At 35.8% G+C, this 17,571-nt stretch overlaps 1 protein-coding gene and 1 non-coding gene across 3 annotated transcripts in view; both read left to right on the top strand.

The window, feature by feature from the left end:
• The window catches only part of IPO11 (importin 11), a 198,179-nt gene that overhangs the window by 22,487 nt on the left and 158,121 nt on the right, over nt 1-17,571 (top strand). For both annotated transcript variants that reach the window (XM_055332731.1, XM_055332732.1), the window contains exons 2-5: nt 1,391-1,534; nt 2,898-2,998; nt 14,015-14,087; nt 15,511-15,714. In XM_055332731.1, the coding sequence (XP_055188706.1) occupies nt 1,397-1,534; nt 2,898-2,998; nt 14,015-14,087; nt 15,511-15,714 (516 nt within the window). In that variant the 5' untranslated portion in view covers nt 1,391-1,396. The remainder of the gene's footprint in view (nt 1-1,390; nt 1,535-2,897; nt 2,999-14,014; nt 14,088-15,510; nt 15,715-17,571) is intronic.
• Nucleotides 3,103-3,205, top strand: LOC129514302 (U6 spliceosomal RNA). The gene has a single exon (XR_008665378.1). It is a non-coding gene; the product is annotated as a U6 spliceosomal RNA (small nuclear RNA).

The following is a 17,571-nucleotide window of genomic DNA, read 5'->3' as shown; positions in this document are numbered from 1 at the left end:
AAAAAATACAGTCAAGGAAGACTACCAATTTAAAATCTTAGTCCACCTCCATTGCTAATTGGTAATATTTTGTCTAATTCCGGTTATTGTGTCCTAGCCCTGCTTTACTCACAAAGACTTTAGAATGGTTAGTTTTCCTTGAAAGGTTTAATATTTTGGGTCCTTTCTTGTTGAATCAGCATTGGGACCTTCTGTTTTCATTAGTTATTGCAATTTAATTACAGCTCTTAGGAAGTGTTTGCTTTGGCTATATTTGTGGATTAATGACCTTCAAACTTTTACTGTCTGGAACAGCCTTAGTTTTAAATACATCTACAATCAAAAGACTAATTCTCAGTCCCTTTGGCACTGAGGTTTATTTTCTATCTATTTTTAGCATTTAATTTTAATTTTACATACTTCATATAATTGTGAACAATCATACGTACTTGGGGAAGTATACAGTTGTATACTGTTTCAGAGGTGATTAGAAGCCGAATGTTAGAGAATTCAGTAAATTGCTAAATTTTTTTTAGAATGGCTTTAGATACTTGGTAGGTTAGGTGTTCTAACCCTTAAGATCCTTTCTAATTTGGGGCTTACATTTTGATATTATATCTTATATTTGTTGATTTAGTTCATTTTTCCCCCCAGTGTTTCTTGAATATACATTTGTCTTTTAACTTATAAAAAATGTTTTGGACACTTATTTTTGGTAGTATATAAGATGATGTTATGAGGTACTTAGCTGAGTCAAAGAATTTCATTTTTCTTCCTTTTGATCTTACTAGGGATAAAGTGGTTAAGTCTTTTTTTTTTAAGATTTTATTTATTTATTCATGAGAGAAACAGAAAGAGAGAGAGAGAGGCAGAGACACAGGCAGAGGGAGAAGCAGGCTCCATGCAGGGAACCTGACGTGGGACTCGATCCCAGGTCTCCAGAACCACGCCCTGGGCCCTGGGCTGAAGGCAGCACTAAACCACTGAGCCAACCGGGCTGCCATGGTTAAGTCTTTTATTACACTTCTTAATCTCCTTTTAAAAACTAAGAAGGCATTATGCTTAGTTTTAGGCAGAGAGTGATATTTAATCAGAATTAATTTAAGTAGCTTTGGTTTTTGTGTGTGGGTTTCTTATTCCCAATTTACTATTACCTTCTCTTTATGGGACAATGAAGACAATTTCCATCAGAAATAAATTCATCTAAGCAAAAGTCATTTGAGTTACTGGAATTTTAAGTTAGAGTATGGGTGATTACATAGTAAAAATGAAAATCCAGCAGAAACGTGCAAGAGTAATAAGTAAATGATTGAAGTATGGGAGAAATTCAGAGTGTTGAAGCTTTCTCTCCATTTATGTTAGTGTTTTTATTTATAATGTTTATTTAAGTATGTTAACTTATCATTACTAGGTTTCCATGGATCTCAATAGTGCCAGCACTGTTGTTCTTCAGGTCTTAACACAGGCCACCAGTCAGGATACTGCTGTGTTAAAACCAGCAGAGGAGCAGTTGAAACAATGGGAAACACAGCCAGGTTTCTATTCAGTGTTGTTGGTAAGTTCTAAAATAGTTTACTATTATTTTTAATAAAATGAGACACAGTATTTTAATTGTTCTAAGAATCTACTTGTATTGACGGTTTACTTAATGAAACTGATACTGCCATTTGTTAATTCAGGGCATGGCTTTTTGAGGGTTTTGAAATGTTTGTTGATTGTTGAATAAATAACTGAGCAGGGTAGTTTCTGCTTAGAAGGCAACCCTCTGCTGATACTCTATTTTGGCATGTTAATACTGACCTCAGGACTGTAGGTGTAGTATACTTTCATGTTTTGTCTTTTTTCTTGCTCTAGTTAATTTATGTTGTCAGCGTTGTTTAGGTCTCTCTGTGCAACATCAGTCTGGTCTGTGTTGCTCACTGTTACTTTAAAACTTGGTTTTCAACCCTCCCCCCAAAAAAAACCCCAAAAACCTTGGTTTTCTTTTCCCCATCTAAAGATTTCATTTTCTTGACATATTTGATCTTTTGCTGAGTGAGAGGGAAAATAGTATAGTAATTAACAATATATACTTTAAACTTTACTAGGAGTTCAAAGCTTTTGGTTTATTAAATTATTTTCTTAATGACACGAATAAAAGAATCTTTTTTATATTGAGTCTTCCTTATTTCTTCTTTTTCTGAAAATTTCAGAACTCTGGTTTACTTTTGAGATTTGCTTTTGGCAAGGACAGTGAAGCTACCAGTTGGATCATAAACTGATCGAATTTTGGGACTGGGTTGCAAATGCAGAGTCAAACTGTTTATCTTGTAAAAATAGAAAATTGTAGAAGTTGACATGTGTTTTTTACTTCATGGGTACAGTGTTTGAGTTATTTGTTAAACTTAAGAATATACTGCTCATGCCTAGAGTCATACTTGATATTTTAAATATAAAATGGAATTTGCGTATTTGGCTCAGTAGCAAAAAGGTAAGAAAAACAGATTGAATAAAAATTTTTTTCCCCTCAAAACAGATTGATTTTTAAAGACGCTAGAGAAAATATTCTATTCTTGGTGAGTCTGTTTTTTTTAAAACTGAGATGGTATTTATTTCAGTGTTTTTTTGTGTGTGTAGGTTGTGATACATGATTTGGTTTGTGTCTGAGTTTAATTTTTTATTCAGAAAATTTTCAAGCATACCTAAAAGTAGACTAGTTTAATGAGTCCCAAATATTTATTACTCCGCTTAAAAAATTAACATACTTCTACCAGGTGTGCTATTTTATATGAATTGTAGCGTTGTAGATACTTAGAAAATATGATTTCTGTAGTGATTCAATTTAAGTGAAACATTTAAAGTATTGTCCATACCTTATTATGGGTATAGTAATTTAACTTAGTACATGTTAATTTTAATACTGTGTTTTTTATTTACAGAATATTTTCACAAACCACACTCTGGATATAAATGTAAGGTGGCTTGCTGTGCTATATTTTAAGAATGGAATTGATCGTTACTGGAGACGTGTAGCACCTCAGTAAGTTTCATCACTCTTCCTTTCCCAGTGTAATCTTTTACAGATTCAGGGAGGTATAAGAACGTTCCTCTTAATCTTTGTTCTCTATGTGGAAGCATGCAATTGTGCTTATTTCAGCACACATACTAAAATTGGAGTAGCGCTGGGAAGGTTTGCATGGTCCCTGTGTAGGATGACATTCACATTCGTGAAGCATTTGATATTTAAAAGAAAAATGTGTTAACTGCTGAAGAAGTTAAGTATTCTCCTCAAGTCAGTGTTCATATTATTGCTTTGCTCTATGAGTTTTTTTATTTGCAGAGGGAGGTTGTGGATTTCTTCTTGTCCTCTGCTTTTGAGGCTATCTAATATGGGCACAGAACAAATGCTTAGTGAATGAGTACTGTTGAAAAAAATATTTTTCATTTTTTTTAAAGAGAACTATGAAATTAGAATTTTGAAAAAGTCATTAGGAAGGAAGTCCAGGTCGTTTCTGAGCCAGCTGGATGTTAATTTTCAAGTCTTCGGCATAATTTCCTTTCTTGTGGTAAGGTGGGGTAGTAGATGTTTGTAATCTCATCAGATTCGGTTGTAACTTCTTGGTAGATGGTTAAGTGAACAGATTTCTCTTAATTCCATTTTTATTTATTTTATTTTTTTTTTTAAGATTTTTATTTATTTATTCAAGAGAGAGACAGAGAGGCAGAGACACAGGCAGGAGAAGCAGGCTCCATGCAGGGAGCCTGACGTGGGACTTGATCCCGGGACTCCAGGATCACACCCTGGGCTGAAGGCAGTGCTAAACCCCCGGGCCACCGAGGCTGCCCTCTTAATTACATTTTATATGGTTGATGGAAATGCGATTTAGACATGACTCTGGAATTTGTTTTATACAATATCGTGAACTTTGCCACAGAAGTAACATGGTCTTTGTTCTCCAGTAGATGGCACTGTAGCTCTTTATGTTCTTAGATTCGTACTCCTTTAAAAAACATAAACCTGTTTGAGGACTTCAAGGTGCATATAAATATGCCCTTGAATAATTTCAGAAGCAACTAGAATATTTTAAGAGTGCACTTATGTTACTGTAATATAAAGCAAACCCTTTGTCTTACTTTAAAATTCATAATTTCGAGAGGAATGAAGTATTTACTGATAAATTATGTGACTCAGTTCCTGGAACCATTGCAACAGTGCATATTTCTCTCCTGCTCTGTCCAGTTATGTTTAGGTGGCTCTCAAAGTGCAATTCGTTCTCACAGTTATGTGGAGGATATGGTTATAAATGACAATTTTGGAAGGAAGAGTAAATTATGATTAAATATTTCAGATTGTATTTTCACATAAGAATTAGAAACTGGAATTTTATTTATTAAAGATTTTATTTATTTATTTGATGGGGGGAGAGAGAGAGCACAGGAGGGAACAGGAGGGAAAGGAAGAAGCAGGCTCCCTGCTGAGCAGGGAGGCCGACATGGGGCTCTGATCTCAGGACCTTGGAATCAAGACTTGAGCCAAAGGCAGGCACTTAACTGAGTGAGCCACCCAAACGCCACTGGAGTTTAGTTTAAATATAAAAACTTAAGGGGGGGGATATACATGGTATTTTAGGTAGTTAAATCCCAAGCTCTTTCTTTTAATATATATTGAGATAGAAATTCGAAAGGAGATGAATTCACCAAGTGAGCAAGGATTATCAGAATGTGCTTAGGAAAAAAAAAAAAGAATGTACTTAGGGAGCAAGGGAGCGGAGATTAGTTATAGAACTCATTTTAATATAGCACACTTAAAACATCTTGTGTTCTTGTCTAAGTTTGATCTTAAGGAGTTCCTATCCCTGCCACTATTTTTATGGAATGAGGATTAATTTAAGCTTATCTGTCATTAGTATATACAATGCAATTTTGAGTCCTAATTAATTAGATAACCTACAGTTCCTGCTTGGAGTATCATCTGAATTCATCTAATGATAGTGCATGAAATTAAAGGTAGAGTGTTAACTGTTAACTGTTTTCTCTAGGGTAATGATGTGTTTCTTTAATATGTATATATTTTTTGCATATTCACTCTCTTTTGATGGCTAATTGCTATATTATATTCTCTTAGTTAAAATTATGAAATCTCTTGAACCTGGCTTCCTGGCATGTAAGAAAACTTGAATTTCACACTTGAAGCAAAAGATTTTAGGAGAAAACATTATCTTGTGGGTTTGATGATAGAATGGTGCTATCCAAGTTGGAAAGTATAGCACAGTCATAAAAGGATTAAAGAGATCATTTTTCATGGCAACGAATAGACCTGCCTTAGGCTCTCACTCTTTTCACCTGAATGTTCATCTTAATCTTGTTTTCCCCTTTTGTTTACTTACCTTGAATAAGTCACTTTTAAGGTTTAAAGAAACTTTTATGGAAGTATAATATGAAACATAACTGAAAAGGTGCACATAATGGTGGGTGGGGTTTGAAATTTGGCTACATGACCACACATCCGTGTAACTGCCACTTGAAGCCAGGTAGAACGTTGCTGGCGCCCGAGAAGCCTCCCGCCTGTGCCTCACAGTCACCCCCCTGTGTGCTATATTTGTGAGATTTGTCCATGGAGTTGCATGAAAAGCTCACTCTTAGGTGGGAGTAAAACATTCCTTTTTAGGAACATAGCATATCTATTTGTTCTACTGTTGATGGGCATTAAGTTCCCAGTTTTTGGCTATTAAAAATAATACTTCTTTGAAAACTCTTGCATATCTTTTTGCACATAAGTATGCATTTTATTGTCATGTATGTTCAGCTTTAGTAGATAGGATCAGTTGGTTTTCAAAGTATTTGTACTAATTTGCACTCTCCGCTGCACATGAGGGTTGGCGTTTGCTCTACGTTCTCATTAGCATGCTTGGTCTTTCTCATCTGTCGTTTAGGTAACTTTTCCATTTTTCTGATGGACAATGAATACCTTTTTCATATACTTAGTCATTTGGATATTCTGTTTTATGAAGGGCCTGCCATTTGTACTTTAAAAAAAATGGGTGATCTTACTGATTTGTGGAACTTTATATATTTTGGACTCAGATCTTTTGTTGAAAATACATATTGACAATATTTCCTCGTACTTTGTCATGTGCCTTTCAGTTTCTTATGTTTTTTGATGAAGAAAAATTCGTAATTTTAATGAGATTCAGTTTAGCTAGTTATGTTTAATTCTTTTGGGGCCCATTTACAAAATTTTTGCTTGTTCGGAGATTTGGAACTATTCAAGGTTTTCTTGTAGAAGTTTTATGATTCACATCTCAGTGTATTATCTGTTTGGAAGTGATTTCTTTTTTTTTTTTTTTTAAGATTTTATTTATTTATTCATGAGAAACATAGGAGAGAGAGAGAGGCAGAGGGAGAAGCAGGCTCCATGCAGGGAGCCTGACGTGGGACTCCAGGATCACACCCTGGGCTGAAGGCAGCGCTAAACCGCTGAGCCACCCGGGCAGCCCTGGAAGTGATTTCATTATAAGGTGTGTATGCAAAGGAGAGACAGCAGCAGATGTTCTTGCTCTGTCACATTTCAGTGGTTCCCTTGTTATAAATCAGGCATTGCACCTGTAAGAAAATGTTTTTTGATTCTGTTTTATCTTATGGCCTGTCTTTGCTTTAGTCTTTATACTTTATAAGGCTTAATGTACTTCTATTACTTTTTTGAATTTAATTTGCTGTTTTATAGTTTTTTGAAATGGAAGAATAGATAATTGATTTTTTTACTTCTTATATATGTATTTAAAACAGTAGGGCTTTTTTTTTCTTCTTTTAAAATTTAATTCAGTTTGCCAACATATAACACCCAGTGCTCATCCCATCAAGTGCACTCTTCAGCTCCCGTCATCTAGTCACCCCATCCCCTCAACCTCCTCTTCTTCTGCAACCCTTTGTTTGTTTCCCAGAGTTAGGAGTCTCTCATGGCTAGTCTTCCTCTCTAATTTTTCCCCACTCAGTTTTCCGCCGTTCCCTTATAGTCCCTTTCACTATTTCTTAATATTCCCTGTATGAGTAAAACCACATGATGATTGTCCTTCTCTGATTAACTTATTTCACTCAGCATAATACCCTCCAATTCCATCCATGTTGTAAGAAATGGTAGGTAGGGCTTTTTTTGCGTTAATTAGAAGTATGGTGCCTAATTTCTGCCATGTGGGGCTTTTTAGTTATTTTTTTGTTACTGATTTCATTCTTTGAAATGTGCTATCTAGTTTAATAGTCTCAGCATATGGTATTTTGGTAAATGTTTTATGTGCCCTTGAAAGGAATATGTGTTTTGCCATTGTGAATTGTAATGTATGATATATGTCAGTTAGGTCAAACATTTGTCACTTAAATACCTTTCACAGGGATCCCTGGGTGGCGCAGCGGTTTGGCGCCTGCCTTTGGCCCAGGGCGCGATCCTGGAGACCCGGGATCGAATCCCACGTCAGGCTCCTGGTGCATGGAGCCTGCTTCTCCCTCTGCCTATGTCTCTGCGCCTCTCTCTCTCTCTCTCTGTGACCATCATAAATAAAAGAAAATTAAAAAAATATTAAAAAAAATACCTTTCACATCTTCTTTATCTTTATGGGTTTTGTTGCTCCTTTTTTTTTAAAGTCATTTTCTGAGAGATAGGTTAAGTATGATTGTGGACTTGGCTATTCTTTACCTTCTGTTTTTGCTCTCTGTATACTGAGGCTATATTATTCAGATAATGTAAGTTAGGGGTTATTATGTTTTTGTGGAATTGACCTTTTCCTATTTATGAAATGCTCCTCTTTTTTCTAGTAATGTGTTTTGGCTTTCAGTTTAGTTTGTCTGATTTTAATATAGGCACATCAGCCATCTTATGGTTACATGGTATAATCTTGTTCTGCTTTTTCTTTCAATATTTCTTTGTTTTTCTATTTAGAATGTTCTTTGTAGGGACCCCTGGGTGGCTTAGTGGTTGAGTGTCTGCCTTTGCCTCAGGTCGTGATCCCAGGGATCTGGGATCGAGTCCCACATCAGGCTCCCCAGAGGGAGCCTGTTTCTCCCTCTGCCTGTATCTCTGCCTCTCTCTTTGTGTCTCTCATGAATAAGTAAATAAAATCTTTAAAACAAAGTGTTCCTTGTATAAGCAGCAAATATAGTTGGGTTTGTTTTTTATACAGTTTGATAAATGTTATCTTTTAGTTTTAGTATTATGTTGATTTACATTTATTGTATTTGCAGATAAAGTTGGGGTTAAAGCGGTCATCCATTACTTGTTTCCCATTTTATTTCCTCCACCCCTTTTTTCTTTCTTGCCCTTCTTTGGATTATTCAGGAAATTTTTTGTTAATTTGTTTCTTTCCTGCAAGGTTATTAGGACATTTTTATTGCCCTAGTGATTTTTCTAGAGATCATAACCTGTATCCTTGACTTATCAGAGTCTAGCCTTATATTAGTAGTTAAATTTTTTCTAGGTTGACTCCACTTATGCCTTCCTGTCTTACTTTTTTTTTTGTTGCCGTTGAATACTTTAATTCTACATATATTTTAAACTCCAGAGTATACTGTTTTATATTGTTTTGCCAGTAGTATTCCTTTTTTTAAAAAAAATTAATTCCAGTTAAAATACAGTGTTAAATTATTTTCAGATGTATAATATAGTGATTCAGCAATTATACATATTACTCAGTGCTTCATGATAAGTGTAAAAATCTTAATCTAACCCTTTACCGTAATCATACCATCCATTCCCCCATTCTCTTCCTCTGTAGTAACTACCAGTCTGTTATCCATAGTTAAGACTGTTCCTTGATTGGTCTCTCTTGTTCTTAGTTTTGTTTCTTAAATTTCACGTATGAGTGAAACTATCTGATATTTGTCTTTCTCAAACTGGCTTGTTTTGCTTAGCATTATACTCTCTAGATTCATCCATGTTGTTGTAAATGTCAAGATTTCATTCTTTTTTATGGCTAATTTTCTATTTTGTGTGTATGTACTTACAATATTTTTATCAAGTCATCTTTCTGTGAACACTTGGGCTGCTTCTGTAATTTGGCTATTAGAAATAATGCTGCATTAAACATAGGGGTGCAAATAACTTTTCAAGTTAGTGTCTGTAATCTTTGGGTGACTAGCCAGTAGTGGAATTACTGGATGGTATGGTAATTCTGTGTTTAATTTTTTGTGGAAACACTATACTGTTTTCTACCGTGTCTGCACCAATTTGCATTCCCACCAGCAGTGTACAAGGGTTCCTTTTTCTCTATGTCCTCTACAGTTGTTACCTGTGTTTCTGATTTTAACCATTTTGACCCATATGAGAGGTGAAATTTCAGTGTGGTCAGTGTGGTTTTGATTTGCATTTCTCTGATAATTAGGGATATTGGGCATCTTTTCCTGTGCCTTTTGGCCATCTGTATGTCTTTGGAGAAATCTCTTTTCATGTCTTCTGCCCATTGATTGGATTTTTTTTTTTTTTTTAGTGTTAATCAATTTTGTTGATTTTTTTTTTTTTCCAAAGAACCGGCTCTTGGTTTCATTGATGTGTTCTGTTTTTTTTAGTTTCTGTTTCATTTATTCCTGCTCCAGTCTTTATTTTATTTTCTTCCTTCTATAGCTTGGAGTTTTGTTAGGTTTGTTTGTTTGTTTGTTTTTTAGCACCTTTAGATGTAAGGTTAGGTCCCTCAGTTGAGACTTTTCTTGCTTCTTGAGGTCAGCCTGTGTTGTGTGACTGTAACTTCCCTCTTAGAACTTTTGCTGTATCCCAAAGATTTTGGACCATTGTGTTTCTCATTTTAATGTCTGTATATATGTTTTATTTCCTCTTTAGTTTCTTGGTTGACCCATTCATTGTTTAGAAGTATGTTATTTAACTTCCCTGTACTTGTATTCTTTCTAGATTTCTTCTTGTGATTAATTTCTAGTTTCATAGCATTGTGGTTAGAAAAGGTGCATGCTATGACTTAATAAGTCTTTTTGAATTTGTTGAGGCTTGTTTTATGACCTAGTAGATGATCTGTTCTGGAGATCACGTTCCATGTGCACTTGAAAAAAATGTTCTGCTTTAGAATGGAATGTTCTGAATATATCTGTTAGGTCTGTTGGATCTAGTGTCTCATTTAGAACCACTGTTTCCTTGTTGATTTTCTCTCTGGATTATCTGTCCATTGATATGGTGTTAAAGTGGGTGTTAAAGTCCCTTACTGTTAATTATATTACTGTCCGTTCTGTCCTTTATATTTGTTATTAGCTGCTTTAAGTATTTGGATGCTCCCATAAATATTTACAATTGTTACATTTTTTTTAAAAAATATATTTATTTATTTGAGAGAGAGTACGCATTGCAAGAGAGCATGAGAGAGAGCATGAGCTGGGGATGGGTGATAGAGGAAGAGGGAGAGAGAGAGAGAAGCACACTCCCTGCTGATCAGGGAGCCCAACATGGGGCTTGATCCAGGACCCTGGTACCATAATCTGAGCTGAAGGCAGCCTCTTAACACACTGAGCCACCCAAGTGCCCCTTGTCATATCTTGTTGGATTGTTCCTTTTATGACTACAAACTGTCCTCCTTTGTCTCTTGTTACAGGGTTTGTTTTAGAGTCTTTCTTGTTTGATATAAGTATTCTAGCTTTCTTTTGACAGCCATTTGCTTGATAAATACTTTTCTATCCCTTTACTTTCAATACACGCGTCTTCAGGTCTGAAAGAAGTCTCTGGTAGGCAGCATATAGATCGGTGTTACTTTTTCATCCATTTTGTCACCTTATGACTTTTGATTGTGGAGTGTTTAGTCCATTTGCATTTAAAGTAATTATTCAGGGATCCCTGGGTGGCGCAGTGGTTTAGAGCCTGCCTTTGGCCCAGGGCGCGATCCTGGACTCGGGATCGAATCCCACGTCGGGCTCCCGGTGCATGGAGCCTGCTTCTCCCTCTGCCTGTGTCTCTGTCTCTCTCTCTCTCTCTTTGTGACTATCATAAATAAATAAAAATTTAAAAAAATTTATAAAAAAAATAATTATTCATAGATAAATGTACTTATTGCCATTTTGTTACTTGTGTTGTAGTTGTTTTTGTAGTTCTTCTCTATTCTCTTTCTTTCATGGTATGCTGGCTTTCTTTAGTGATAAACTTATTTTCTTTCTCTTTATTTTTTGGATATCTGTTACCGTTTTATGATTTGTGATTACCATTATGTTTACATGTGATGTCTTCTGCATATAGCAGTCTATTGTAAGTTGATGGTTGCTTAAGTTTGAACCTGTTCTTACGACTCCCCTCTCCATGTTTTAGGTATATAGTGTCATACGTTACATCCTTTTATTTTGTGAATCCCTTGACTGATATTTATAGATACACTTAATTTTACTGCTTCTCTCTGTCCCACTTTGCTTACTCGAACTTAAGGTCTTTCTTTTTTACTCAAGGAGTCCACTTTAACATTTCTTGTAGGGCTGGTTTAGTGTGCATGAATTTCTTTAACTTTTGTCTGGGAAACTCTTTACTCTCCTATTCTGAGTGACAGCCTGACTGGGTAGTGTCTTGATTGCAGTTTTTTTTTTCTTTTATCATTTTGAATATATCATGCCACTTTCTCTGACCTGTTGAGTTTCTGCTGAAAAATCCCCTATTTATAGCCTTGTGGGGTCTTCCTTGTATGTAACTTTTCTTTTTTCTTGCTGATTTTACTGATCTCATATTACAGCTTTTTTGCCATTTTAATTAATATTTGTCTTGGCATGGATCTCTTTGGGTTGTTTCTTTTGGGGGCCCTCTGTGTCTTCTGGGTCTGGATATCTGTTTCCCTAGATTCAGGAAGTTCTCAGCTGCTACTTCAAATACATTTTCTGCCCTCTTTTCTCTCTTCTCTTTCTGGGATCCCTATAAAGTGAATGTTATTATGCTTGCTAGTGTCAGTGCATTCCTTTAGTTATTTTCATTTTTTATTTTTTTTCTCCTGTTCACCTTGATTCCGTTTTTTTTTTTTTTTTTTTTTTTAAGTTAACTCTACACCCATTGTGGGGCTTGAACTCATGACTTAGAGAGGAAGAATCACATGTTCTACCGACTGAGCCAGCCAGGTGCTCTTAGAAGTGTTTTTTTCTCATATTTTAATCTGGGTATTTTCCACTGACCTTTCTTCAAGTTTGTTACCTTTTTGTTTTGCTTTTTTTTTTTTTTTTTTTAAATCAGTTCTAGGATTTCCCTTTGGTATTTTTTTTTTTTTTTAAGATCTTATTTATTTATTTGAAAGGAGAATGAGTGAGAGAGGGAGAGAGAACAGAAAGTAGAGGGAGAGGCAGAGGCAGAAGCAGACTCCATACTGATCAGGGAGTCTGATGCAAGACTTGATCCCATGACCCTGGGATCATGAGCCTAGCTGAGAGCAGATGCTCAACTGACTGAGCTACCCAGGTGCTGCTCCCTTTGTTATTTTTAAAAAACAAATTCCACTTCTGTAGTGAAATAATACAGTTTTCACCCTGTGTTCTTGGACAATTTAATCATAATCGTTTTAAGAGTGATTTTGTTAATTACAATGTTTATATCTCCTTTTTCTATTTGTGTTTTGATTTTAATAATTTTTACTTGGTTTGTATTGTGCCTGATAGGTTTTGACTGAATGCTAAGCATTTTTTAAGGAAAATTGGAGAAGGATGCCTGGGTGGCTCAGTGGTTGAGCATCTGCTTTCGGCTCAGGGTGTGATACTGGAGTCCCAGGATTGGGTCCCACTTGGGCTCCCTGCATGGAGCCTGCTTCTCCCTCTGCCTGTGTCTCTTCCCCTCTATCTGTGTCTCTCATGAACAAATGAATAAAATCTTAAAAAAAAAAAAGGAAAAGAAAATTGGAGAGACTTGGAATTTTGATTTTTTTCTCCAAAGAGAATTTAATTTTTTTTTCCAGGCAGGCATATAGGATATGACTTCATCCTTGATTTAGTTGAAGGTGGTCTCTTTCTGGTTTGCTCTTAATCCGAATTTTTAGCTGTCTTAAGGTTTCAGCAGCAAACTTTGGGTGTTTATCAAAGTATTGCCTTTTGGTTGGCCCTGAACTTCAGTTTTTGTTTTTCCAGCGCTGAGACCTGGTGAAATCTCTTCCACGCTTATTATGTCTTGTAGCTGCTGCTCTCACCTTGATTTTTTTTGTAGGCAAATACCTCAGGGAGAAATGTACTGGTTGAGCATAGCTCTTTCCCTTCTTTCTAAGACGCCCGTCTTTCAAGTCCTGGCTGCCTACATTGTTTTTAGATGCTGCGTTAGTTTCTTAGATTGTGCCATCATTAATTACCAGATACTAGGTGACTTAAAGCAATAGAATTGTATTCTCTCACAGTTCAGGAGGCTAGAAGTCTAAAATGAAGATGATTATCAGGGTTTTGCTTGTTCTGAAGGCCCTAGGTTTTAAACTCGTTGATTTCTAATAAGTCTTTCATCCCAGATATCTTCTGATTCCTGATCGTTCTTATTACCCCATAGAATAACTTCACTCAGATTTTATAAAAGAAGTCAGTGTAGGACTTAATATTTACTCATATGCATTTCTTATAGCAGCTATTAATTTTTTCTTTTTGGGTGACTATTTTTACATCAATCAAAACAAACATCAAAATACTACATTTCTTACTCTGGTTTTGTCTTATTTCCTATTTACTATTTTATGGTTCATATTTATTGAATCATGAAGGAAATTTTATGCATATGAATTACTTGATGTGCCAATATTATAAGTAATGGAAATAATTCTATTTAGGGATGCCTGGTGGCTCAGTGGTTGGTCAGGTCATGATCCCGGGGTTCTGGGATTGAGTCCCGTATCGGGCTCCTCACGGGGAACCTGCTTCTCGCTCTGCCTGTGTCTCTGCCTCTCTCTCTGTGTCTCCCTCTGTGTCTCCCATGAATAAATAAATAAAATCTTAAAAAAAAAAGAAGGAAATAATTCTATTTATTTTCCCAAACTAATCAGGATCCTTTGTTTGAAAGGCTTTTGATTGTTAAAATTCAAATAGTGTTTACCAGTATTTATAGTTAGGTAGCATTCTCTTGTATAATAAATAAATCTTTTTGCAGTGCTCTCTCAGAGGAGGAGAAGTCTACATTGCGTGCAGGGCTAATCACCAACTTCAATGAACCAGTAAACCAGGTTAGTGAGAAAACAAATGCTAAATATTGTTTCTTTTGCCTTAATTTTTACTTCTTCCCCAAACAACTTTTGTTTTTTGTCACTAAAGATGAAATTTTATGATGTCCATTTGTGATGTTTATGGGTTTTAAATTTTTAGATTCAGTTCTAACTGTTAAGAAATTTGGTGATATTTGGGTAGTGTTTTAAAATTCAGAAGTCATTTTAAGATACACACTATTGAAAGCAAGTATCTCTGTGTTTGTAGTCTTAGAAATTAATTTTAATGATTTATGTTATTTCCTCCTCTCCTTTTTTTTTTTTTTTAAAGATTTTATTTATTTATTCATGACAGACACAGAGAGAGAGAGAGAATGAGAGAGGCAGAGACACAGGCAGAGGGAGAAGCAGGCTCCATGCACCGGGAGCCCGATGTGGGATTCGATCCCGGGTCTCCAGGATTGCGCCCTGGGCCAAAGGCAGGCGCCAAACCGCTGCGCCACCCAGGGATCCCCCTCCTTTTTTTTTAAACTACAGGATATCTTGTCTGTTTCCTTCATCCATCATATTTTCAGTTCTCACTGTATATCCTGAGTTGGTTAGTTAATAGATTACACAATTCAATTTTTTTTCTTTCCTTTAGAGTGAGATATTTTTTTTTAGAAGTTTTGCTTATGGTTACAAAAATTTCTTAAATTTTTATAAGATATTGTTTACTACACTTATTTTAACTTGAATATTTCAAAAGTGTTATATCTGTTGATATGTACTGTGTTAGTAGTTAAGACAGAAATTTAAAAATATTAACTAAAGGAACGCCTCAGTAGCTCAGGAGTTGAGCATCTGCCTTTGTCTCAGGGCATGATCCAGGAGTTCGGGGATCAAGTCCTGTATCAGGTTTCCTGTGAGGAACCTGCTTCTCCCTCTGCCTCTGTCTCTGCCTGCCTCTCTGCCTCTCTCTCTGCATCTGTTATGAATAAATAAGTAAAATTTTAAAAATATATTAACTAAAAATAATAAAACCACTAATTGTTAACGTAATAGAATTTTAGAAAATAAACCATAGTTCAACAAATATTTAAGGAGAAGAGTATCCTTATTGTGCTTTTTTGCATATCTCCATAGTGTCTGAGTATTTAAAAGAAGACATCTAGATTTTCATATCTGTTTGTTCATTTACTCTGTTAGAATGGGGAAAAGTTATATTAAAATCTAGCTTCATACTGATGAATGAGGGAAAGGGAGGACCTCGCAGACCTCTAAAAAGGTCTTAACCTGCTCCTCTCTAGACCATACTTTGTGAACCACCGTCTTAAGTAATTTTACTCACATTTTGTCAGATGTCTTAACTAACCAAAAGATAATTTTCAACTGTGAATTCATTTCTTATCTGTTGATTTGCTTACATATGTGTATTTCTGATGATTAATTTTTTTCTCTTTAGATTGCAACTCAGATTGCAGTGCTGATTGCAAAAGTTGCTCGATTGGACTGTCCTAGACAGTGGCCTGAACTGATTCCCACTCTTATAGAATCTGTGAAAGTCCAAGATGATCTTCGACAGCACAGAGCATTACTTACCTTCTATCATGTTACCAAGACTCTGGCTTCCAAACGTCTGGCTGCTGATAGAAAATTGTTTTATGATGTAAGTGATTTAACATAGTTAAATTTGATTATGAAAACTGCTACCGGTATAAAAATGTCTGTAAAAAGATTTTAAACTGGCTACTGATATGACAAGTAATATTGCTTAGTTGCCAGTAAGCAGGGATTGGTTGGTAGAAAATGGTCTGAAGGCAGAGATTGTTTTGAGGCTTTTGAAGTTCAGATGGAAAAAAGAAGCTGTGATAAAGTAGACATTTGTGAGAGATAGAGTTGAAGTATAGAACGTTAAAATTGACGTTCCTGGATAATTGATGTATGTAGGGCAGATATGGGAAGGAGTCTGACATAACTGGTGAGAGCCCTTTATTGGGTGTCTTAGCATCATTTGCTGAAAAGACTTCACCTTGTTCACTTGCTTGCTTTGACATTTTTGTATTTGATTATTTTTACCTTATTAAAGTTGTGGTTTTCATATTGTTCAACCTAATGTTTTGGACTGCACCATGTAACTAGTCTCATAGTATTTTTATTTTTTTAATTTTTTTATTTTTTATTTTTTTTTAATTTTTATTTATTTATGATAGTCACAGAGAGAGAAAGAGAGAGAGGCAGAGATACAGGCAGAGGGAGAAGCAGGCTCCATGCACCGGGAGCCCGATGTGGGATTCGATCCCGGGTCTCCAGGATCGCGCCCTGGGCCAAAGGCAGGTGCCAAACCGCTGCGCCACCCAGGGATCCCTCATAGTATTTTTAATAGTATTTGCCTTTGTAATCCTTGCTTTGAGGATATAATTTGGGAATTTGCGTTTCTAACAGACTTCCAGATAATTATCACGTATACCAGAGTTTAAGCCAGGATCACATTAGGTTATCTACTTTTAACTTAGTTTAAGTAGCCAATATTAGGGGTACCTGGGGGCTCGCGCGGTTGGTAAGTGTTTGCCTTTGGCTCAGGTCGTGGTCCTGGGTGTCCTAGGATCAAGCCCCCCAGTTGAGCTTCCTGTTCAACAAGGAGTCTGTTTCTCCCTCTGCTCCTCCTCTCCCTCCACTGTTCTCCTTACACTCTGCCCCCCCCAACTCATGCTTATGCGTGCTCTCTCTCTCTCTCAGTCTCTCTCTCTCTGTCTCTCATGAATAAATAAATAAAATCTTTAAAAAAGTCTTTAAAAATAGCCAATATTAGGTTTATCCAAGGGTTTGAGTATAAGAGAAATTCTTTTTTGTTGAAGGTTGCTTTTTAAGTCCTTATTGCTTTTGCTTGATACCCAACTAAGATTTAAGAAATGGACTGTTTATTCTCTCCGGTCTTGCTGTGAATTTCTTGCTGATTTTGCGCACATTTATCTCAATCTTACACTCTTCCACTTACTTTTATATTGGTTGTTTTCCCAAGTCAAATGTCTAGAAGGTTGAGGGTTGCAATGATTTTATGAAAGAGTACCTTCTTTAGAAGTCTGAATTCATAGTTCAGTTTTCTCAGGTTGTATTCTAATATGTTGCTTTACAGTTTTTAGGGATAATTTATATTTAGCCTAAGAAGGCTCTACAAATTGTATCTAATAAGAGGCTGTATTCTAGATAGCTTCTTTGTGTTGTTAGCTTTCTGACTCCTTCTACTTTGTTGGTCAGTTTTCTTGTAGTTTGAGGCTGTTTCCTCTCTATACACTATAAAATATAGGTCTTCCTAGCATCTTGTGTGTACTTCCAGCACAGTACTTATTCCATAGCGCTGACTTTAAAATTGTTGACTTATCTTTCTGAGACCCACTATACCATGAGCTTCGTGAGAGTGGATTTGTAGCCTTTATTGTTATAGTCTTGTTGTTAAGCCCAGAAGAATGCATAGAAATGGGTGGTGCTCAAGAACTGCTTGTTAAATGAATAAATAGGAGACTTT

This window comes from Nyctereutes procyonoides, unplaced genomic scaffold (genome assembly GCF_905146905.1).
Source record: "Nyctereutes procyonoides isolate TBG_1078 unplaced genomic scaffold, NYPRO_anot_genome, whole genome shotgun sequence".
NCBI classification, from domain to species: Eukaryota; Metazoa; Chordata; class Mammalia; order Carnivora; family Canidae; genus Nyctereutes; species Nyctereutes procyonoides.
Note: the sequence above shows the minus strand (reverse complement) of the source record. Positions and strands in the feature narration are given on the sequence as shown.